A 24,156-nucleotide genomic window follows, 5' to 3' on the forward strand; every position below is an offset into this window, starting at 1 on the left:
TTTGTTTTAAAATTATTTACTCACAACTGTAAAGTAGTAAGGATTTGATTAAATGTTCTTATGTATGCATGTGCTGGTTCACCCTTTAAACTGGATTCTCTCAAGATCTGAGGACTGCAATTCCCAGATTCATCCCTTAGGGCAGGGGTTCCCAACCCCCAGTCCATGGACCGGTACCGGGCCTGGCATGCCAGCAACTGGTCCGCACAAACAAGCAAGACCCCATCCGTAGGATGCAGGCAGCACACAAAATCACGCTCCGTCCGGTCCACGGAAAAACCTCTCTCCATGGAATCGATCCCTGGTGCCCAAAAGGTTGGGGATCTCTGTGTTAGGATAACTATTGTTGAGAATTCCAGGAGTAATGCATAGGTTGGGAAGCCTCTCAGAGATAAACCTATAGTAGAGATAGTCCTTGACTTACAACCATTCATTTAGTGACTGTTCAGAGTTGAAATGGCTCTGAAAAAGTGACTTATGACCGTTTTTCACACTTACAGAAGCATCCCCACGTGATTAAAATTTGGGTTCTTGGCATCTGACTCATATTTATGACAGTGTTCCGAGGTCATGTGATCACGTTTTGCGACCTTCTGACGAGTAAAGTCAGCGGGGAAGCCAGATTGATTTAACAATCATGTTATTAACTTAACAACTGTAGTGATTTACCTAACAACCTTGGTAAGAAAAGTGGTAAAATGGGTCAAAACTCAACAACTGTCTTGCAACAGAAAAGTTGGGCTCAATTGCAGTCATAAATCAAGGACTACCTGTATATGTATATAAAGCAAAAGGATTCTTTTCCCTTGCCTCTTTTAATGAGAAAATAAATTTTCTGTAAGAGATTATGTGCATAAAAGTTGAGTCTTTGGACACAGATTATAGAGCCACAAGATCTCTGGCAGTCAGGTGTGAATCAAATCTTTCCTTCCTCTCTCCACCCTTCTGGTTCTCAAAGCAATGGATACAGGGTAGGAACTGGATTTGGGCTACTACCTCTCATCATACAGCTGGCTTGCATCTCTCAGTGCTTGTAACTTCATAGAAGCAAATCTTCAGCACTATATATTATGCAGTTTCATTAGTCCTATTTCTTTACAAAGTAAGCAGTTTCCAGAGTATTCTCAGTCATACTTTACATGACTCTTTGGTTATACTACAGTATTACTTTCTTTAATTTCCCCCATATAGATTAACCAAGTCATTTTCTTCCTTTGAGAATAAGTGCTTTTCTAGTAACTTCAACATCTGAACATCTTCCTGAACATTGATTCATTTGCCTACCATTTCCTCAAATCTCCCCAAAGATTTTTGTAATATAAACACATCATCGCCAATAAGTGGGCCAATTCTAACAATAACTTGATCGGTATTCCGGTTTGGAGCATTTGCCTTTCGCTATATTTATTGATGTTTTGTTCTAATCAATGGAAGCCATATCGTTTGATCATCATTTCTTGCAGCACAGGGAGAATGTTTTAGCTGATCTCAAGGTACATGGAAATGCATATTTATGTTGGATTTCATATGAGTGAAAGTATCTTTCAAAGGGAGTTGTAGAGATGCCTTGATGCAGCCTAGGACTGTGTTGGCTTTTTTGGCAGTGTGCTGCCAAAAAAGCCAACATAGTCCTAGGCTGCATTAACAGAGGGATAGAATCAAGATCACATGACATGTTTTATAATAAGCTTTATAATGCCTTGGTAAGACCACACTTGGAATATTGCATCCATGCCTTGGTTTCCACAGTGTAAAAAAATATGTTGAGACTCTAGAAAAAGTACAGAGAAGAAAAGCAAAGATGATTAGGGGACTGGAAGCTAAAACATAGGAAGAACAGTTGCAGGAATTGGTTATATCTAGTTTGATGAAAAGAAGAACTAGGGGGTAACATGATAAAGGGTTCCAATAACTAAGGGGCTGTCACAAAGAAGAGAAGGTCAACCTATTTTCCTGGAGGCAGGACTAGAAGCAATGGATGGAAACTAATCAAGGAGAGATCCAGCCAGACTTCTGGTTTTGCGTGGTCGTGGAACAGGATACAGGAAGGCACGGCTCTGCCTTCCATGCCCGATTTTGCTCTGCTGGGGGCCCTAAAAAGGGCCTAAAATTGCCCCAAAGAGGCAATGAAGAGGAAGGGTGCCTTGTTGATCACGGAGAGATGGTGGTCTTTCCGTTCAGTCCAAGGAAAACCCTCCCAACCACAGGGGAAAGACTGGCTACATTCCTGTGGCTGGCCGTTAGTTGCTGACAATGGAGGAAGAAAAAGCATCAATTAACAAATTGTAAACACTGGGTGAGAAATTTGATTCTTTCTTTACTATTTTACCACTGAATTTCCTGGGAAAGGTTCCCAAGAAGCTAAAAACCTCCGAATGTGAATGGAAGCAGTGTTTTAATTTTATGGGGGACAGAAACATAATACTGAACTGGAAGTAACATAAAGCTACAGTTTTGATAAATTTGAGAACTGAGATAACTGTTAAGATTTTAAAATTGAGGCGAAATATAAGAAATCAACCCTTTGTCTTAAGAGTGGAAAATGGACTTTGAATGACATCCAATGGTGGATTTGTGTACAGCACTATAATTTGCTTCCTGGCTGCTTGGTGATTCCTAGCTTGGGAGAACAGCTGGCAATAAAGGAAAATATTTATACATCACCTTGACCTTCTTGGATTATAAATACCTACTGAGCTTGGACATTTAACCTCAAGAGCTAGTGGGAGAGAAAGAAAAATTTGATCTTGGAGTATGTCTGGCTGGGAGAGACTTTTGAGCTGTTCTCAGGGAGGTTGAACATTTTGAACACTTTGAACATTGTGGATTACAACCTTGCCTGACTGACAATTTTTGAATACTTGAGGCAAAAGATCACTATAAAATATTGCTTTCAGGACTGGATCTATACTCTGGAATCTATTGGATTATAAAGGCTACATATAATGGTCAGAAAACTAGAGGAAACTTAGAATTACTCTTACTGAGATTGGTGATACTAGAGGATTTCCACAAACAATGCCTCAAGAAAAAACAAACACTTTTCAGAAGGAAATATACTCTGTGCTACAACTAATTCACCAAACAATTGTCATATACAAAGAGGACATAAAAAGAAATCACAATGAGACTAAAAACAATTTAGATAATATAAATGAGCAAGTCTTCAAATTAAATCTACAACTAGAACAGTGGTTCTCAACCTTTCTAATGCCGCAACCCCATAATACAGTTCCCCATGTTGTGGTGACCCCCAACCACTTATACATCACCGGGTGCCAGGGGCGTGGCCAAAGAAAAGGGGGAAAGACAGCCTTGTTTGGTGACGCCCGTGAAATGGTCGTTCAACCCCAAATGGGGTCCCGACCCACAGGTTGAGAACCACTGAACTAGAAAGTTCCCAGATAACAACTACAAAGTATGAACAAATAAACCAGAAATAAGAAGATGAAACATAGGAAATGGATTTAGAGACTGAAGAGATAAAAGAAGGGAAATATAAACAACCATATACAAACAAAATACTGCAAGACTTAGTCATAATAATGAAAATGCAAAAGACACTTTACCCCTTAGGTCTGCAAAATACATCTGATGGCAAGGAAGAAGATTTTGAAAAAATGGAATATAGAGCTGTTAGGGGAAATGTTACAACATGGGAGACAGGGAATGAAAAGAGAAATTGAGGGAGAAGGAAACTGGGAGTTAGTTAAGGAATATAAATGGGTGGAATTCCTCCCCCAAAATACCCTACCTAAATTGTCTTTCTCATGCCAAGCAATTTTCACAAAAACAGAAAAAAAAATTCCTGCGTGATCTAATTACTCTGGCTTAGAAAGCTACTTGGCAAAGTAAGAAAGTGAGAGTCATATTTAAAAAAACAGAAGACTTGATCTTTTAGAGGGGGCATTATATGTTTAAATACTTGTTTGAATAAGATTAAAAGAATGGACGACCCTTAGATATAATTAGACTTTTATAATGAAAGATATGATTTAGAACTAAAATAATATTTTTTTCTTTCTTTTTTTTAATATGGGAAATATGAAAATAAGAGGAGGATTGGTATGAATAAAACTTACAGCTATATAAATGTAATTAATATTGAGAAAATTATAACTGACAAAGATTTTAAATGCTGATGGGAAATCAAACCTTAACAAGAGCACACAAAAATAGGATATTGATTTATGAATTGATATTATTGATTTATGAACTGATATTATTATTTGTATCATTAGTAAAATATGATGAAGATGCTTATATCAACAGTTCCAAAAATTGTAACTGTGTAATGAGGGAAAAATGGAAAAAATATGAGGAAGAAAAGAGGATCAGGAGAAAAAAATACTGGATTGTGTAGTACTGAACAGATTTATACTGAAGAAGTTAATGTTAAATATCTGAACCCAGACAACATGTTGTTTACTAAGCACTAAAGATTGTAATTCTTAAAAATGTTGTTTACCAATTCTTAAAAATGTTGTTTACTAAGCACTAAAGATTGTAATTCTTAAAAATCAATAAAACTTTTTTTTAAAAAAAAGGAGAGATCCAACCTAGAACTAAGGAGAAATTTCCTGTTAGTTAGAACAATTAATCAGTGGAGGGACTTGTCTCCAGAAGTAGTGGGTGCTCCAACACTATAGGTTTTTAAGAAGAGGTTGAACAATCATTTGTCTGAAATGGTATAGGATTTCCTGCCTGAATAGGGAATTGGACTAGACGACTTCCGAGATCCTTTCCAGCTCTGTTGTTCTTTTATTGATTTCCCCACAAGTATCTATAGTTCACAATATTCAACCAGAACTGTGTGCTATGTTTTTGAAAACTCTGTGGAAGCCTTTGAGAGACAGAAAAAAAAACACAGATTAGCAAGAAAAAGGATTCAAATATAAATAACCAAGTGCATAGAATACATCTTCACTGGAAGCCAATAACCACAAAATTGATTCAGATTTAGGAAAAAGTTTCTGTAAATGTGTGTTTTCAAAAAATATATTCATTCTAATAAACAGATGGAGGTGATTGTGGGGGACTTTGGCATCGTTGTTGTCCCACGAGATGGTGCTGATACCGAGAGAATCATGAACCACTCCTCTATACTTCGCAAGTATAAAGTAAGTTTTGTTGTTTTGTTGTTCTAAAATTGCAGTGATAAATGGACTCTAGGCTGGGACTCAATACTGCTTTCCTGAACCTCTCTGGTTGCATACATGTCAGCTCTCCCAGGTAAACCAGATAGGAGGCATGACTAGATGAGCTAATTCTACTTTGCTGTAAAGCTACATTAAGATAATCTTGCAAGTCTGAAGGTATAAACCTCCGCCATTCTTAACTGCCTGAACAATTATGGCAGGTCCTTCTTAAATTTCTTCCTCTGAGCATTAATCCATTGGGGGTTCCTGTCCCTTTTGTCTAATTGTTTCCTAGACAGCTTCTCTCCCCCTAGTACCCCAAGATCATCCACACATTCCATTACAATACAGTTGTCCATTTCAGGTTTGTCTACATAATGGGCAGGAACTCTATTGGAATTCTGTCTTCTAGGTTTCTGAGGAAGTTGCAGCCAGGACAGTAGAAGAACTTTGCCTGGAAATAGTGCCAAATGCCAGGGAAAACAAAGACAGTTCAAATGAGTATAAAGATTTATTGCAAGCTTAAGCTCTCTATAAGAATCTGGCCAACTGACCATTAAGGAAAATGTGGGAAAAGTAAAGAGAGGCATTCAAGGTGGCCTGGACTTAAATCTCTTGCGGGCATGAAGGGACTCGTGACTTATGATGCGTTTGACTCCTCCCTCAGACTCATCTCCTACAAACAGTCAAGGATAAGAATAGCCTTCTTGTCCAGTAATGGTATTTGGAAATGATCTTGGGAGACAGAAAGGACGGCCACAGACCATCCTTTCCCATAAAAGAGATTTCAGTCTACAGAAGAAGGATGCTGCAGGGGAAACATTTCAGCAGGGACCCTCCCTAGTTTTCTGGAGAGTAAAAGGAGAGGAAGGAAGAAATAGTCTTGCAAGATTCCAAAACCTCACAACAAAATTAGCACTCATAACTGTGCTTCTTTTCTGGACTACTTTGAAGGGCTAACATGTCCTAAGCAGGCTCAGGATAAAGTCATTAAGTGTTTTAGTCTCTTAAACTTGGATTTTCACCTGCAGCAATATGTTTTTAACCCCTTCTTTAAAATGCAAGGATGCTGACAAAAGTGAGCAAGTGCCACATTATTTTGAGCATAGGCCTTTGATTCAGAAAAAATTGATGGCTTTGCTAGATATGAAAGGCAAGCAAAAGAAGAGTAGGAATAACCTACTGTAGAATCTGACTGAGACTTGGATTCCCCTAACTTTTGGTTTGTGTATCCCAACCTTAATCTGAGCTATTTAGAGGGGGGGGGGAATTGAATACAATTAGTTTTGTTTTGCAATAGCTTTCCTCTTTTTTTCTATTCTGCCAGATAGCTGAATACAACACTTTCAGAGATTTACAATTCATTGAGTTTTGTTTTTTAAAAAAACAATTTTAATTAAAAACAATTTGGAATACAATAAATACTAGGTTAGTTTAAAATAATTTACAGTGAAAGATAATGTCTAAATAAAAATGTTCAACTCTTCCGCTCAAAATACCAATTCAGTACAATTTTACTGTTCCTTTTTTTAAAGATAGAGCTCAGAAACAATGGGGGAGGGGATGGCATTCTAAGGTAAGGATGCCGTAACTGGAAAGGCCCTTCTATTGAGTTTACAAATCTTAAATTCTAATATCCTGCTTCAGTGAGCATGTGGAAAGATTCATGTTTATATCCCTGGCAATGTTTCCTCCGCAGAACAATATCCTGGTTGTGAAGGATGATGTGAATCACCCCATGGCTATTGTCAGTTCCACTAAAAGCAGGTAAGTGAGGGGAAGGTGACTTACTGGGGAGGGAACAAAATAGCAGCAAGATCATGGTTAAGAAATTTCCAAACTGGTTTGGTTGGAGAGACAGACATCTATTCAAGGACAGAGTATTTGATAATGTAGGTAGTTCTCGACTTGCAAGCATTTGTTTAGTGACAGTTCAGAGTTGCAACAGCACTGAAAAAAGTATCTAAAAACTAGTCGTCACACTTAACAATTGTCACAACATCCCTGTGGCCATGTGATCAAACTTCGGACACTTGGCAACTGGCGTGTATTTATGACAATTGCACTGTCCAGAGGTCATGTGATCGCCATTTGCAACCTTCCCAGCTGGCTTCCGATAAGCAGGGTCAATGGGGGAGGCCAGATTTGCTTAATGACTGCATGGTTCCTTTAACAACTGCAGTGATTTGCTTAACCGCTCTGACAGAGAAGTTCATAAAGTTGGGCCCGACTCACTTAACACCTTCCTTGCTTAGCCATAGAAATTTGACCCCAATTTTAGTCCTAAGTCAAGGATTACCTTTACGACAGAACTCTTTTTTATTCCTCTATTATGTCAGATTCTGAAGTGGCCAATTGTTTCCTGTGTATACAGAATAAAATACATGAACAGGCAGGAAAATCTGGGATGTAACCCATAAATCCTGCCTGCTGATTAGAGCTACAAAGTTGTTTTCCCCCCCCCTCCTTCACCCTTTTTGACTGTTGTGGAAACTCTAAATGTGGCAGGAAGTTTGTTATACAAAATAACGGCAGTGTTCTGATGATTGTTTTAAGGGCACTGTAGAGTTGAAAAGAAATAAATTGTGGAAGCTGCAGCTGAGTTCATCCAGAATTTTAAAACTTTGGCAAAGGAGGGAACTTTTAATTAGTTTTAACTTGTTTATATTTCACTAATATATGCAACATTTGTTGCATAAAGAGCAGACAATTTAAATTCTCCCTGGGGTACTGTCTTCGGTTGGCATGAGGTGTGGGTTGGAGAAAAATTATATCCTGGATTCCATTTGCTACATTAATGGCTCTTTGCATAGATTATTTCTTAGTTAGGTTAAGCAAAAATGTCTCTCCCCCCCCCCCAAGTGAGATATGTCACAAGGGTTAGGCAATACACTAGGATAGGAGTGGATCACTTGTAGCTCTAGATATACATGCAGCCTGATTCCCCTTTTTGGCAGGCCTTGGAGCATCTTCTGACCATAATTACTAGAAGCTGTGACACAATTTGTGGTGGGAAACTGATGAAAAGTGTACAGGAACTGACAGACTTGTCACAGATGATGCTCACTCTGCCCACATGTGTCATCGAGCCACCTCTCTTTGCAGTCCTCAATTCCCTTCTCCCAACAATGTTAAGTGAGGCTCTGCCATCAGTGAGCAATTGCTCATTACTTTAGGACCATTTTTTTTGCCTCTGCTCTCCAATGGGTCTCTTGGAAATAGGCCAGTTAGCAAATTATGCAGGGGTTAGCATAGGAAAAACCAGAAGAAAGGTGGCCTGGACAATATGCCTGTCTGGTTTTAAAGTAATTTGATTCATGCTTTTCTCTTCCTTCTTCTTTCTCTGCCCTCCCCTCACAGATTGGCCCTTCAGCATGGCGATGGGCACGTGGTGGATTACCTGAGTCAGCCAGTCATTGATTACATCCTCAAGAGCCAGCTGTACCTGAATGCCTCCGGTTAAAGCTCTTAATGGCATTGTGGCAAAGCTGCCATGTGGCGCCACCTTCCTATGATTGTTTATCACTGTTCTCTTTCTCACTTTTCTTTCTTTTTCAATGCCTCTTGCGTGCATCTGCCTATTCCACTCTGGTTTGTTTTTTTTCCAGCCCTAGGAATTGCGGCCTACAGCTAACAGCCAAGTACATATGCCATCAACCCTTCTCCCCTTGCAGTTAGGAGGGAAAAGAGTAAAGAATATCAGGCACCATTACTTAAAAGGGGGAAGATTAGGATTGCCCTTCCCAGCATGCAACAAGGGAAACAACATTATCCCTTCCTCTCTTCCCCTCTTGGCTAAATAAATCTCAGTGGGGCTTTTTATTTTTACTGCTTCTCATTTGCTTTCTCAACACTCCCCCCCACCCCTAAATTGGCTTTTTTATATATATAATTGCCATCTTTACGGTGACAATGAGGTGGCAAGCTTATTAAAAACTAAACGCCCACCAGATATTTCAGGACATTGATAGAAGAATTTAGCAGTGAACAGAAGAGAAAGCAGAAAAATAGAACTGCCCATCCATAATGCTTTTCTGCAATGAGAATCTTTTTTTAAAGGTGAGTGGAGAAAAGGTGTAAAAAGCTCAGAAAGCAAGTTTGCTTCTCTATTTAGCATCTCTCCCTCCCTTCCACCCATTGTAAATAGATATCTGTTTCAGAAGGAGAGGATGACATGGTTTTATTTTGGTTGTGATTGTACTCTCACATCTTTTTTAAAAGGAGCATTTCTTAAAAGTGGGGAAAGAACCACAGAACACAGGTCTCTCGAATGATAGTGATGTGGCCCTCAGTCGTCTGTCCCTGGATTTTCATGTTCTTCAGAAACCCATCTGGAGTTTAACTACTTTTCATGGTGTGCTGTGGCTGATTTTATATTTGTAGGCTGTTTCAGTTCATTATTGTCAAGGAAGTACATGTATATTTCTTGTAGGCAACAACTGTACATGGTCCTACAGTCTGGCAGCTTGTTTTCCATAGATTTTCTTTCCCTTGATGGAAAGAAGCTGCTGCTGAAGTTTATGCTGTAAAATAGACACTTTATCCTCCATGCGGAAAACAAACCCTCTCCGAAACACAACAATTACAAAAAAGCTACGTAATAGCTGGAGTGGATTAAATGGTCCACCAATATGACTGTTTAGTAGCGTGTGGATGTTATGAATACTGAGAGGGGCTAGGATCATTGGAGAATATCAGTGGTGGCAAATGGCAGCTTCACAATCAGGAAAACAGCTTGAGTTTTCCACACTACTGGCAGTGTAGCACATAGACCAGGAGGATCAGTTCAGCTATGGGATAGGGGAAACCTTAGTGACCCTTTTTATGGAAAAAAAAAATAATAACCTGTTTATTTTGTGCTGTGTGCTTATTCATTGAATGAGTTCGCCTGTTTTAGACTGCAAAGTTAGAAGTATTTAATTAGGACAGAACTGGTAAGAAAAAAAAAAGTCAGCCAGAAAGATGGGGATTTTTTAAAAAAAACAAAGTTGAAGTGTTACTGTGTTTTAATACTCTTCTATTTATGTCATTTATCTCTTTTTAAAAAAAACCTATAGCCAGGGATGCACTTTAGTACTAATTAAAAGATTGATGGGGAAAAATGGGTTTCTAAATTAACGCCCATTGCGAGAATTAATGTCAGTGCCTGCATCTAAACCGTACCCTAAAAAAAATGGGTTAGCACGATCATAATTTACACTTGTGGATATTATGCTATTCTTTTATTCTCACAAAGGTTGTCTTTTATAAAAGTAGCCCTGGGAGAAAAATACAGATGGTTGGTAAATGTCATGTGGATTTCCCTGTGAAATGTGAGCAAACAAGGTATGACAATATCCTGCTGAATTCCTTGGGTGCACAATCTCAGATGTGAAGTGTTGCATAAGAACCAGCTGCCATTCAAACAAGCACTTAGAAACCAGACAGAGATGTCTTGATGAGGCTCATCCTCATCATTTACTGTAGCATCCAAAGCACTGAGTACCCTGGGCAGTCACTGCTACCATAGACAGATATCCAAGAGACGGTGACTCTGATAAGATATACCGCCCTCCCGCTGTCCTGTGATACATGTCAGCTACAACTTCTAAAGCATTTTCTCATTCACTTGCCTCCGTTACAGCCACTTCCTGCTGCAATCCACTATTGGTCTTAATGCCAAGCTGCCCCCCAACCACATAGTCAACTCTGTGTGCGAGCATGTGTGATTCTCTTTCTGTGTGTGGTTGTATGTGTGTGTGAGACTCTAAGCCTAGCCTTCCCAAAAAGGCGTAAAGGACAATTTTGGTTGAACACAAACAGGTAGGACATGACAAGGAAATAACAGGACGATCTCTCCGTTTCTCTGAACAAAAAAAGATGGATTATTGGGGCCACTTTCCAATTTTCATCCAGTTTAAGACAGCGTGTCTTAGAAATGTAGCATTGTGATACAGATTATGGATATAAAGTCTTACTGCAGTACTCTTTGCCTTCATATTCTCAGTTATGCTTATGATTGTGGGGGAGAGGTGTGGGACTTCAACTCCCAGAATTCCCCAGCCAGCAGCCAGGCTTCCAGGGGCTGAAGTCCATACCTCTTAAAGTTATCAAGATTGAGAAACACTGATTTGGCGCATGCAAGTAGGACTGCTTTGGTAAAAGTTGGAGTTTGACTATCAGACTGATTTGCCTTGACACACAATATGGATTTTAGCTGCACAGGGAAGGAAGAAAATTCTTTGTCGTTACCGAACCTGCCATTTTAAACTAAACTTTGCTTTGTTTAAAAAAATGTTAAAAGGAAAAAAAAGATTTGAAAATGTCAGTTTTTACACTGATGTAATATGCTGGAGTTCGATCATTATTGCTAAAATGGTCACGATCACAAAGACAATGTTGAAATTGGAAAAATGTTTAAAAGGATATAAGAAATAAAATTATGCTAATTACATTTTGTTGGATTTTAGTGTTGCTTTGATATTAGGAAATTTGGGGCATATTTTCTGTTTGCAGTATGACAAAAGGTTTTTTCTCTCTTTAGAAAAGATTGAAACAAACTAGATACAGTATTCAGCTGTGCAAATATGCTAGGCTGAACACACTGTCAGCATTTTGTGTAGAAACCACTGGGTTTTATTGAATCATTTGTTCTAACTAATGCTGTCTGAGAGAGTAGATGGATCACTATAATATTTTTGAAGAAACCTCCTGCTGGGATATACCCTAACTGCTGGGCTTTATTAATATGGACAAGCACAAATGTAAGTTTAATCCAGTTCATATTAATCCTAATTCAGCCAACCGTTTATTAAGATTTTTCATGTCCAAAGTGTTAATCTATCTTTTTTCTTAATTTAACTCAGTAGATCTTACTTTGTATTTAAGAAATTGATTCTGAATCTCAGCAAGAAAGAATAAAACCATAGTGTGTAATAAATCTTGGGACGAGGGTTGAATCTTCTAAATCGACAAAGAAGTGACCTGAATGCCACCCTCAGCCTGAGGTGATATAATACTACCCCCCCCCAAAATCCACCTCTTAGACCACTACCTTTATTAAATTATTCCCTTCCTAGTTTGTCATTTAGTAAGTGAAGATAAAGTAAATGAAGGGAAATGAAGGAATTATCAAAGGCAGGTCTATTTATACAAGCTTATGTAACCTGTGTATAAGGGCCCATACTTCCCTGCTTGGGAATTATCTTTCCACCAGTTTACTGAACACTCTACTAAAATCTCCTTCCTATCACAGAATGAGAGTTAGCAGAATCCCTAGCCTGAGGTAATTACTGTAAAACTAGTTTAGGTTTATGGATAGATACATGTTCCATCTCCTGTAGGATTATCTTAACAGCCATCAGAGATGGGAGTGGGAGGGGAAATGTTTTTGGAAAGAAAAGGTATTTCTAGAATGCTTAGTGGAAAAGTTAATTATTCATTGACTAAGAATTTGATAATAGAATAGAATAAATTTAGCAGGGTGCAGCAACATCCATTTTCTTCTACCAAGTCACAAATGAAGAAAAGAAGACCAACGGCTAAATAAAGCTGAGAGTCAATGGTATATTACCGTCTGAGATAGCACCTCCAGGTGAAGCCAGAAAAAATACATAAGGTTTTATATATTGGAAGATACATATCCTATTTATCCAGCCTCTTCCACACTGTGTTCTTTACAGTTGGCTTCTCTGTCATATGATCAGACTGTTTCCCCCTTGTTTTTCGGGGGGGGGGTGTCTTGAATTATATTCCTTTCAAACTGTGCTGCTGTTGAAAGGTAGCGGTTGCCTCAGAAGGCAGAGTAAGGGAATTGCCATCCCAACCTGATGAACAAGCCTCCCAAGGGTCACAAGCAGCCATTTTTGTAAGGCAGGCATCTCTTCATTTCACCCCAAAATCATTTCTCCAACCCTGATGTTTGTCCGTGGCTTGGTAAATGGGGTTGATGGATGTCTGCTTTCCCAACAAGGTCTTCAAGGTCTCTCAATGGCTTGTACATTGTAACATTTTGGAGGAAGAGTATCCTGGATCACCTCCAAGTTCTTGATATTTACAAGGATCTCAGTAATGCTACTGTCCAGTGTCTGGACTCGAAGCTTCTGCCGGCTGGCTGTTTCCTCCAGCTGCAGCATCATTTTTTTCAACTGGTTGTTTCTTGTTCTTGCGTTGCCAAGATCAGTTTCAAGCCTGTTCACACTTTGCTCATCCACACCCTCTAGTTGTCCTAGCAAAAGAGTAACAGAAGAATATGTTGTGCTAAACCCATAGTTCCAAACTGCTACATAGATAGCTGCCTCATAATCCAAGAATCAAATCTTTATAATACTACTTTCTGAACTTGTTAGCCAATGCCCACTTTTTTCTCAGATTCCTCTGGAAAATGACAATGTTTATGATAAATGTATCCTTGAGAGAGGGGATGGTCTTGTGAATACTTAAAGAGGGAGTGTTCTACCCCCTGCTCAAGAATCCATTGCTAGACCTGACCAATTTATGGACAATTTATGTTTCCTTTTTAAGGAAGGTTGTTAAGAAGATGATTATGTTGGAGCTTCAGACAGGAAGATGGAGAGCTAGAGGAAGCAGATAATCTAGACCCTTTTCAATATGATTTAATACTGGTTATGAGACTAAGACATCATTGATCAGATTTATGTATGACTTATGAATAAGATGGAAGTAGTTTATCCATCCTTGTTCTCCTTAATCTCTCAGTAGTTTTCAATACCATTGATTATGGTATTGTTTTGGACCAACACCATATTTAAAAGTTGGGGACATTACCTTGTTGCAGGATTCACCGGGACCAAAGGTTTGGTCTTCCAAGCTTTTGGACTCATGCTGGAGCTTATCCTCAGGGAACTTCTCCCTACCAGAATATGTGCTTTGGGCTATTCTATACGTAGTATTTATGTGGGGCCTGGTTGGATATGGGTTGATTAGGATGTTGTTATCTTGTGCTGGTTTCATTCCCTTCCTCTGGGATCAGTTTTGGTGTTGATGGAGGGTGGAGGTCCTCAGGGCTTGACATTCACCCCACTCCTGTTTAACATTTACATGAACTCATTGGATGAGGTCATCTGAAGGCACAGTATGCTGATGATGTTCAACTACACCTCTAAACCGTCATGAAGGTGCATTGGCTCCCAGTAGGTTTGAGGTACAATTCAAGCTTTTGGTTGTCATCTGTAAAATTTATCTGAGCAATAAATTTGCTAAACTGGCTTTTAAATTTTAAGTGAGGATTTTAAGTGAAGATCAAAAATATTAAGTGAACTGCTTTTTATTAAATGCTTATATAATATTATCATATATTCTCTATCGTTGATATCTCAGTAGGGTTGTCTTTGTGAAATAGCCCAAATAAGTGAAAAGTACACATTGAATATCCCTTTCATACTTTTACAGACTAACATAAGAATTCAAATGATGATAAAAATTATTTGCCCTCGTGTTCAATGATCAGCACACATTTGTTGTTGTCTGTTTTAATTGACTTAACCTGATTAATTGACTTTCCTTGAATCATTCACTAATGAACCCAAATTATGTTTTAGCCATAAACGGAAACCACTTTGCTTCTTACCTATCGTGCGCGAAACATCTTCTAGGAATCTGAGTATGTCTTGGACAGCATTCGCAGTACTGACAGCCTTGGTTCTGGCTGTCTGGGATGCCTCAGTTATCTAGAGAAATATCAATACTAGATTATCTTAACCTGCTCAGTAGGCTTTCCAATGGAAACAGAAGTTTCTTCAAAGCTCCCACTATAAAAAGGCAAAGTCGGAAACTTACCCCTTGAGCCATGGAGGCATCCATGTCAATCTTCTTTGCCTTTTCTTTCAGTTCTTCCCCCACAAGTTTGACCTCATGCTTCAGAGACATGATCCCACTCTCCAAGACAAGCACACCATCTGCTGTCCGATTTGCTTCCAAGGCCAGCCTTCCGATCTCCTGGAAATGCAAATACAAGAAATAAATATAAGAAAATCAACAAAGGATATTCTGATGGCTATTTGAAGAAACAAGTTTGATGGCTTGAAGTGTAGAATTAATAAGCAATTGTAACAATTTTTAAGTAATCTCACAAACCTGAGACACTAACCCCCCCCAAAAAAAACCAAAACCAATGATTCTATCAGATACCTCTTTTGTTTTTCAGGTTCCCCCCCCCATGTTTATGGAGAAGTTCAAGGCTTCATACATAGAGCTCTTTCCACATGTTTCCCTACTAATGCCCTGAGAGATAGATTAGACTGAGAGAAAGTGATGGAGCTAATATTGCTCACTGAATTTTTGTGAACTAGAACAGGAGCCTCCTTACTTTCAGTATTTTTTATTTTCCCCAATGCTGAAAAGTAATGGTACCCTTAATTATGGATTCAGACCCAAATCAATATTCACCTTTGAGCAATATCAAATGTACATAACCACAAAGGATCAGTTGATCCCTCCAGTTCCTGCCAAATACTTTTATCCAATCTATAGATAAAATGAAAGCTGCTATAGCAATAATGGTAAGCAACTCAAGTGAGAGAGGGCAAGTCTTTGATGTAAATCATTTTGCCAGAACATGTGCAGTGGTCTCAGACAATCCAATAGTTCCCAGTTTCAATTGCCCATCCGCAATATGAGATAATTATTTCTATATTTATTTGTATTCTGCTTTTATTATTTTTACAAATCATTGAAAATGGTGAACATATCAAGCATATTTTTTTTCTATTTTCCCCACAACAAACCTCTGAGGTGACTGGGCCAAGAGAGAGTAATTGGCCCAAAGTCACCCAGCTGGCTTTCATGGCTAAGGCAGGACTTGAACTCCAGTCTCCAGCCTGGTGCCTTAATCTCTAGACCAAATTGGCTCTCAATTATTCTGACCTATCTAATAATTTTCTTGTCAGAATGAATACATGAAAGTATCCATGACAGATTCTGAATAATCTGAAGTTGTATCCAAATGCCAAGTAAAGAACAATGTCTTCCTGCATTTGTTGAAGTTTTGAAGGATGGCATGCTATTCAATCTAAACCTTTAAGGATATACATTCAAATGAAAGAAAATCAAATTGCCATCCATCCTCAAGCTCACTAGTTCTTCCATAGCCACAACCACTCTTTTCCGCTCCTCTGTACCTGATCAATGTTCCCAGCAATCTCCCTTGCTTCACCAGATATTCTCCTGGCTGCCTCTGCTTCATTAACAGCTTTGCCCAGGGCTGCTTCTACACGCCTCAGTTTTTCACGGGCGCTTAAAACTTTATTGATGATAATTGGTAAACTTTGCATAGCATCCAAGGCTTCTTTTTGCTTGTCACCTACTTGAATATTTAAATCTATAAACAGAAGGTAGAGAAAAGCTAAGATTTAGATAAAGATAAATTTTAAAAAGTAATTTTTTTAAAGAGTAAGTTATTTGTGCCTCAGCTATGTTGAATTATCATTTTTCTAATACTTTGAGATTAAAGGTTTGGGTAGATTAAGGAGGAAAATGGTACAAGATAGAGAATAAAGCGGACTTCATGCAGAGACCTGGAGACAGATGTGATGTTGCAACTTTAGAATTTGAATATTCAGTGCAGGGCTAAAGTTTCCCACCCTCTAATTCTGGATATTCATTAATTTAATTTGTGCCCTGCAGTGAATTCTCAGGACAACTTGCCAAAGGTGACCATAAACAATCAACTCTACAATTTAATCCACAAAATCCAGCTCTGAACATTTGATTAGGAAGCAGACAAAATCTTGCAGGATCCAATCTGGGTCAATCACCAGGACGAGCGGTTTAGCCTTCCAAGCTTTCGGATTCGTGCTGGAGCCCATGAGAGAGAGACAAATTCCCTGAGGATGGTTTCCAGCCTAAGTCCAAAAGCTGGGAAGATAAAATCTCTGGTCCCGGTGATCAACCCAGATTGGATCCTGCAACATTATACTGGGATATGTATATTCGCCTTCTTTCATGAGACAAAATCTTCCCTAGATCTGGAATTGTCAGCTACAAGCTTTGCCTCAAATGCCTGCTGAGATAAAAATGTTTTTACTGATTACTAAAAGATGAGGACAAAAGATGAGCATGTTTTCTTGGAGAGAGAATTTCCAAATGTTAAACAGACATCACTGAAAAAGCCTTGATTTTGTCCTCATTAGTCTAACCTCCAAACTGTTCCCATTTTCAGCCTCTTTTGAAAGTCTTAATGTATAGGAAGGATACTAATCCTGCCCAACCTTTTGAAAACAAAGCAAAAATGGAGAAAACTGAGGAGATGTTCAGAATTACTCTTGTAAGAATCAGGAAATTCAGGAAATATGTCAGCATATTCATTGATACACAGTGCTATAAGAAATGCAAAGTAATATTTATGTGTTGTAAAGGAAAGTTGAATATATTCAAGCTATGTTGTCCTAGGAAAAAAAAATATAAAACCTTGATTTTAAAAACCAAGCTGGAATGTCTTTGCCCTACATGACCCTTGATTTCTTATTACATCTTTATGGCTCAATGTCTATGGAGATTCTCAGTAATCCAGGTCATGGTTTTCCCAAAGGTGCTTTTTCAAAAGGCAATTGGACTTTCTTTGTTATTCATTGAAGATGTTTCACTTCTCATCCAAGAAGCTTCTTCAGTTCTTCAAATCTTGTCCAGGCCTCCATTTGCAGAGAACAGAGGCCTAAAGTACCATGAGATCACACAAAATCAGTAGTGTGAGATCTCGTGCTACTGATCTCATGTGATCCTGTGGTACTTTAGGCCTCCATTCTCTGTGAATGGACCAAAGCCCTGAAGAAGCGAAACAGACCAAGAAACAAAGGCTCTGTAGATCTTCACAAGATGAGTATCCACATGCCTATGGACACCAGCCTGGGGGGAGGGGGATAGGCAGGGCGAATGCTGCAGTGCCTCTGCAGTCATTCATAAGGGTGAACGACTGCTGTGGTGCTGCAACATTTGTAATTTCGGGACTTGTTTGTAAACACTAGGGGGTGCTTATCGCATAACTTGAACATTCACTAAGGGGTTACCTGTACTCCCAAGCCCCATCAGAAACTTGCAGCTTGTTTAGACCCATGTGCAACTCACCCCTCAGCTTTTTCAAGATATTCTCAACATCACTGAAAGCAGAATCACCAGCACTCACTGCTTGCTGGGCTTTTTGCTTGGCAAGGTTGACACGAGACAACAATTGAACTAATGACTGTAAGCAGAAAGCAAGACACGAGTGTGAAAATGCACAGCATAAAAATTCAGTTCTACATCTGTAGAGATAGGGGCCAGGTAGAGGTTGTGTGCAGCAAACTGCCCTTCCAACGCCTGCGTGCCTCTTCTCTCTACATTATCTCATCCCTATACATCACCATGGCAATGTGGGAAAGTACCCCAGGCTGGTACAATGACCTCACCTGCCTGACATCAGCTAGCTTACACCAACAGGATGTTACAGCCAACTGCTCCCTGTTCTGGGCCTCTGGCTTCTATATTCTTAAGGATTGGTAAGGAGTTTAACCAATAAAATGCTATTGCCATGTTAAACTTTTGCTGCTTGGAAAACTGTATAAAAAAATAAACGCTGCGAAGGCGGTCAGCCATATTTGCATCCTGCAATGACTAAGCACTGATTACTACATACATCTGTGCTGTGTACAGTAATAAAGGGCTTCCCTACTAGGGACCTTTCACCTAAGATTCAGAAGTTCAACAGTTATTTACAGACCAGGTTCAGACTTTTAGTATACTTCAAGGGATGTCTCTGTGCTTTCTAGTGGGGATTCCTAAAAGTGACATAAACTTAGTCAATATTTTTAACATTCACATAGAAACAAAGACCAAACCATAAACATGCCATAATGTCATTAAAAACCATGATTAAGATTTTGGTTGAAAGTTCTCTGCTGAAGAGTAAATATTTATGGACCCCAAAACTTAAAATTTATATTTATGTTAATTATTTACCTGTCTGTCATTTTGTCCTTTTTCCAATAACAGTTTGATCTCTTCCTCCCACTTCCCTAAGTTGTTTTTCAGTTGCTTGTACTCTACCAGGTAAGTCTCTATGAAGCCTGATAAAGAGTCCATTTTCTGCTGGAGCTGTCCAGCCTCCTCCTAAAACACCAGAGGAGAAAATGAGGGAAAGCAGTGAACCGAAAGAGGGCAAGTTCTGAAATTTATTGGACTTAAACCCACATATTCAAAGGGTAATTACTAGTTTGACTTCTGTACTTCTGAAACTTGCAAGGTTGGTAATTCTCTTCCCAATATCCTCTGCTCCCAGGGAGGTCCTGGTTTCTCAGTTCTTCTCACATATCATGTTCTTAGGATACTTCAATGTTCCCACACTGACCTTGGCAGTAAAACCCTTTTTAAAACTCCAGCTCTTCAGCAACACTTATCCAATCATTGTATCTCAATTGCACAAATCTGATTGACCACTAGATAACAGCCAAAGGATACCAAAAAAAAAAAAAATCCCCCTAACTCTTGGCTGTCAGTGAATGGTTAAAAGTTCATATAGTCGAAACATTCAGTCAGTGCAATACAAATGGAAAGAAATAGGGAAAAAAAATAGAGTAACCCAAGTGCTAACTGAAAGAGGGGCGAACATAGTTGACAGTGTTGGGCAGATAGACAATGTTGGGCACTGTCAGCCATGAAAGATAGACCAAACAGGAATAAACGGTAGATGAACTAATTCTACTTTACTGTAAGGTTACATTGACAGAATCTTGCAAATCTGAAAATACATTTCTTCCTCGGTCCCCTTTACAGCCCAAGAAACTAGGGAGGGTCTCTTCTGAGCCACTGGCCCCGTCCATATGCCTACTGAGGGCTAAGTTGCCTTTTCTGACTATTCCTTTGATTGTATCTCTTTGTCCCATCTCCCATGATCATTCCCACATACCATTACAGGATAACAGAATAACAGAGTTGGAAGGGACCTTGGAGGTCATCTAGTCCAACCCCCTGCTCAGGCAGGAAACCCTATACCATTTCAGACAAATGGCTGTCCAGTCTCTTCTAAAAAACCTCCAGTGTTGGAGCACCCACAGCTTCTGGAAACAAGTCGTTCCACTGATTGCAGAGAGCATAGATATTATAACCAAGGAGACAACTAATCATGGCCCTTGGGATGTCATGCATTAAGTTGCATAGGCAGCAGCACCACACTGACCCATTTCTGGGTGGGTGGTAAAGTCACATTGTGGGCAGCGGGGGGGGGGGTTTCCTGTCAGAAGAACACAGCCAGATGTGTGGATACAGCCAGAGCTTCTCTCTCCCCCTGCCAGAATATCCCTTGCTGAAGAAATGAATGGATGAAGTAAAACAAAGACGTTTCTGGAAATCTCCTGGAAGAACTACAATTGATCACAAACACAAGCCTTACCTGAAAAAACTTTGTGTCGGTCTTTGTTAAACGAGTCAGGGAGCCAAGCTGCTGCTGGCTATCTTGATAGACCCTTTCAGCGTTAGATGCAGCTTGGCTAGCATCAGCCTCCAGTTCCTCTGTCAGCAGCTTCAACTCATCATATCTGCAGATCAGAATAAAACCTTTGAGCCTAAAAAGGGGGAAGTCTCTCTTCCCCGCCCCTTAATGCTTTACCTTGATTTAGCCCATTTTGTCTTAACTCATGTAATTTGGAGAATGCAAAAATCAGAGTAGCGTAACCTGTTCTACGTTTACATACTACTGGATTTTCTTTGCTAAGAATCCAGGTCAGGAGATGAATCCCAAGATCCTTCTGAAGTTATTTCACGAGGAGAAGTTTCCCCCCCCCCCGAGGAATAGAAGAAGAGATGTGCCAGTGTGGGTTATTTTTATTTTGCTGCATTTGATTAATCATGTGCCTTTTTTTTACTCCTATGACAACATACATATCTCCAAGATGATCTATTTATTTGTGCTGGAATTGCTCCTATTTTCCTCATTTTTTTTCTCACATAGCATTAACCTCCAGAAACATGAGGAGGAAAGCCCACTGGAAAGGTTGGGAAACTAAGAGTAAGAAGTCTCTTTTTCATAACCGTTCAATATGTTCAGCCCAGTATATATATAAAGAGAGAATAATGAATTCAACATTGGATTTCTGCGCTTTGCTTTTTAATCATTCAAAATAACTGGTAAAGAGCCATATGGAGAATTTATATTCATATCATCATCTTCTTCTTCATCATCATCATCATCATCTTCAATAAAAGTCAGGTTAAACCATTCTATCATATTCCCTGGACAATCAAGAAACGGAACCCCTACACAGTGTTACCTATAAAGGAACAGAAATAGTCTTCAACACTGCATTAACAGTGTTCTATTGAACACCCCCCCCCAAAAAAAAAATTAAGATTACAGCTCTTGAGATAGTAAAAAGTAGTCACATTTCAAGAAAGGAAAGTCCAACTCTGGACAAGATACATAAAAGAGCACACAAATTACTCTTTTGCATAGGAACTGGAGTGCAAAGTCTCCTATTAGGAAATTTACACTGTAAGATTCTAAGCAGAAGGTTAACAAGGATAAATAGAAGAAAATAGATAGCTAGATAAATAAAAGTAATGATAGGCCTGTCTCCGAAAACCAAAAACCAGGAATAACTAATGTGAGGGATTTTGAAGAGAGAGGAAGAAAAATGTTTACAATAATTAGACTATTGAGCTTTTAGAGTTGGAAGGGACCTTGGAGATCTTCTAGTCCAACCCGCTGCTCAGGCAGGAAACACTATACCATTTCAGACAAATGGCTGTCCAGTCTCTTCTTAAAAACCTCCAGTGTTGGAACACCCACAGCTTCTGGAAATAAGTTGTTTCACTGACTGCAGAGAGCATAGATATTATAACCAAGGAGACAACTAATCACGGCCCTTGGGATGTCATGCATTAAGTTGCATAGACAGCAGCACTGCACTGAACCATTTCTGGGTGGGTGGTAAAGTCACATTGTGGGCAGTGGGGGGCGGGTTCCTGTCAGAACACAGCAAAGCATCCTTGTGGATACAGCCAGAGCTTCTCTCTCCCCCTGTCAGAATATCCCTTGTTGAAGAAATGAATGCATTAAGTAAAACAAAGACATTTCTGGAAATCTCCTGGAAGAACTACAATTGATCACAAACACAGTATTAGAAATTGTTTGCTTTTTGAGAAGCATGAGTGGAAGAATGCTATTCAACACATGTGGTTTTCCATGGCAAGTGATTAAGCCATTGTGGCTCCAAATGTTCAGGAGTCTTCTGAAGTTCTGCAGTTCTGCATCAGAGATACCAATATGCTTTTTTTTTTTTTTTTTTGCTTTTAATGGAACATTTAACAAGCCAAGATCATGTTTAAAACTGTTCTCGAAAAATATGTCTTCAGTCAGACTTTTTCTTTGTTAGAATGGGATCTTTTAAGACTTATGTCTTCTAATTCCAAATGGTGAGGAAAGCAGAGGTTACTACTTTTTATTTTCATTCTTATTACTGCCTTCACACTCAAAAAAGGAGGAGGAGAAACTGGGCTCAGGAACTATAAGAGATGGCAGTGCCAGTTCCTGATATTGGACCAATCTTGGCCTCATGTGGGAGGAACTCTCAGAGGGGATGACTTGTCTCACTTTGCAATAACAACATTGCTAATCTATACATAGCTCCCATAAATATATTGTTTGCTTTTAACAATCACATTAAGATTTTGATATGATATGATGCGATCTGGAGAAGAAGTAAATGATGTTAAGTGTGGAAATCAGGAAACCCAAGCAGTTCAAATGAACATAAGGATTTATTGCAAGCTTAAGCTCTGTACAAGAATCTGAGCTACTAACAGTCAAAGCAAATTGACAGTGGATAAGAGTTAATGGAGTTCAAAGTGGGCTGGAGTTAGATTTCTTGTGGGCATGAAGGAACTCGAGACTGCTGACACATTTGACCCCTCCCTCAGGCTCAGCAATCTCTTACAGTAACACTGCACAAAGCCCACCAACTCACTTTTTCTGGAGCCCTTGCATAGAGGTTGTCCCAATACCTTCACTTGCAAAGGCCCGCAGCAATGCCAGTGCTTCTTGGGAGGCATCTTCTGCTGCCCTAGTTGCTTCCTCAATGGTATCTGCCAGCTGCAGATGACTGAGAAAGAATAAGAAATAAGCTGGTGAGAGAGTGAAGTTTATCCATGGGTATCTATCATCCTTCTCTCTTACCCCCCGCCCAAATATGGGAGAACCATATTGGCAAAAATATGAAGCAATTTGCCGTAGTTGTTGGACATTTTTAAAACTTCTTGATCTAACTTAGAGCTTCAAGATTTTACAGTGGACAACTTCTTAAAAAGTTGTTTGGTTGATGCTTTTAAAATGAGTCCATTAATAGAAACAATGTTTGTCAGTCTGGGGCAGATAATGATTGATTCACCTGTTTGCTAACTTCATGGCTTCGTTGGCTAAGATTAAGAACCTGTTCGAACCACTTCCGGTGGCATCTGGAGATGGCACAATCTGAGGAAGGGGAAAAGTAATATTAAGTTGTGATTCCATCATGACCCATATCTCTTGAACACAAACATGGAATAGAAGACCTATACTTGGCAATGTTTTTCCAAGTGAAACAAAAATTGTTTCCTTAGCTGCAGTCCCTGATACTGAGTAGCAAGGTCTTCAATGGCATAAATTCCACAAGGATTAAAACATTTCTCAAAACTGCAGGTTCTATAAAGATCTCTTGCACTTTTCCACAAATAAATGTTTCTCTAGGGTGGTGCCCATGAGCTCCAATGTGCCTGTAGACCACTGCCTTGATGCTTCCAGCCTCAAAATCCAAAGCAAAGGAAGTTTTATGGTATAATGAGGATGGGAATGGGGAAAGTTTTTAATTTTATTTATTACATTTATATGCTGCCCATTTCACTCTCCAAAATTATTCTGGACAGGTTCTTCCTAGAACCTGTACTTGTTGCCACCCTAAAATTCCTATAGAAATGCTGAAATTACCCTCCAAATGACAGAGCTGGGTTTTGGTGGGAAAGTTGGGACACAATAGGAACAAGAACTTCACAAAGATTTCCCATTTCCATGTTTACCCTT

The 24,156-nt window shown here is 39.2% G+C and overlaps 2 protein-coding genes across 2 annotated transcripts in view; one reads left to right on the top strand and one right to left on the bottom strand.

Annotated features, from left to right (window-relative positions):
• The window catches only part of NMNAT2 (nicotinamide nucleotide adenylyltransferase 2), a 119,776-nt gene extending 108,205 nt beyond the window's left edge, over window positions 1–11,571 (top strand). The window contains exons 9-11 of the mRNA XM_039358563.1: window positions 5,019–5,120; window positions 6,838–6,905; window positions 8,499–11,571. Coding sequence (XP_039214497.1) covers window positions 5,019–5,120; window positions 6,838–6,905; window positions 8,499–8,601 — 273 coding nt within the window. The 3' untranslated portion in view covers window positions 8,602–11,571. The remainder of the gene's footprint in view (window positions 1–5,018; window positions 5,121–6,837; window positions 6,906–8,498) is intronic.
• Window positions 11,572–12,663: 1,092 nt separating this feature from the next.
• The window catches only part of LAMC2 (laminin subunit gamma 2), a 72,082-nt gene continuing 60,589 nt past the window's right edge, over window positions 12,664–24,156 (bottom strand). Inside the window, exons 15-23 of the mRNA XM_039358562.1 lie at window positions 23,489–23,571; window positions 23,069–23,203; window positions 20,497–20,641; window positions 19,068–19,217; window positions 18,198–18,312; window positions 16,256–16,455; window positions 14,916–15,074; window positions 14,707–14,806; window positions 12,664–13,344 (exon numbers count right to left, since the gene is read on the bottom strand). Coding sequence (XP_039214496.1) covers window positions 13,094–13,344; window positions 14,707–14,806; window positions 14,916–15,074; window positions 16,256–16,455; window positions 18,198–18,312; window positions 19,068–19,217; window positions 20,497–20,641; window positions 23,069–23,203; window positions 23,489–23,571 — 1,338 coding nt within the window. The 3' untranslated portion in view covers window positions 12,664–13,093. The remainder of the gene's footprint in view (window positions 13,345–14,706; window positions 14,807–14,915; window positions 15,075–16,255; window positions 16,456–18,197; window positions 18,313–19,067; window positions 19,218–20,496; window positions 20,642–23,068; window positions 23,204–23,488; window positions 23,572–24,156) is intronic.

Source organism: Crotalus tigris, unplaced genomic scaffold (assembly GCF_016545835.1).
Source record: "Crotalus tigris isolate CLP2741 ecotype Arizona unplaced genomic scaffold, ASM1654583v1 scf7180000019024.823168, whole genome shotgun sequence".
In the NCBI taxonomy this organism is placed as follows: Eukaryota; Metazoa; Chordata; class Lepidosauria; order Squamata; family Viperidae; genus Crotalus; species Crotalus tigris.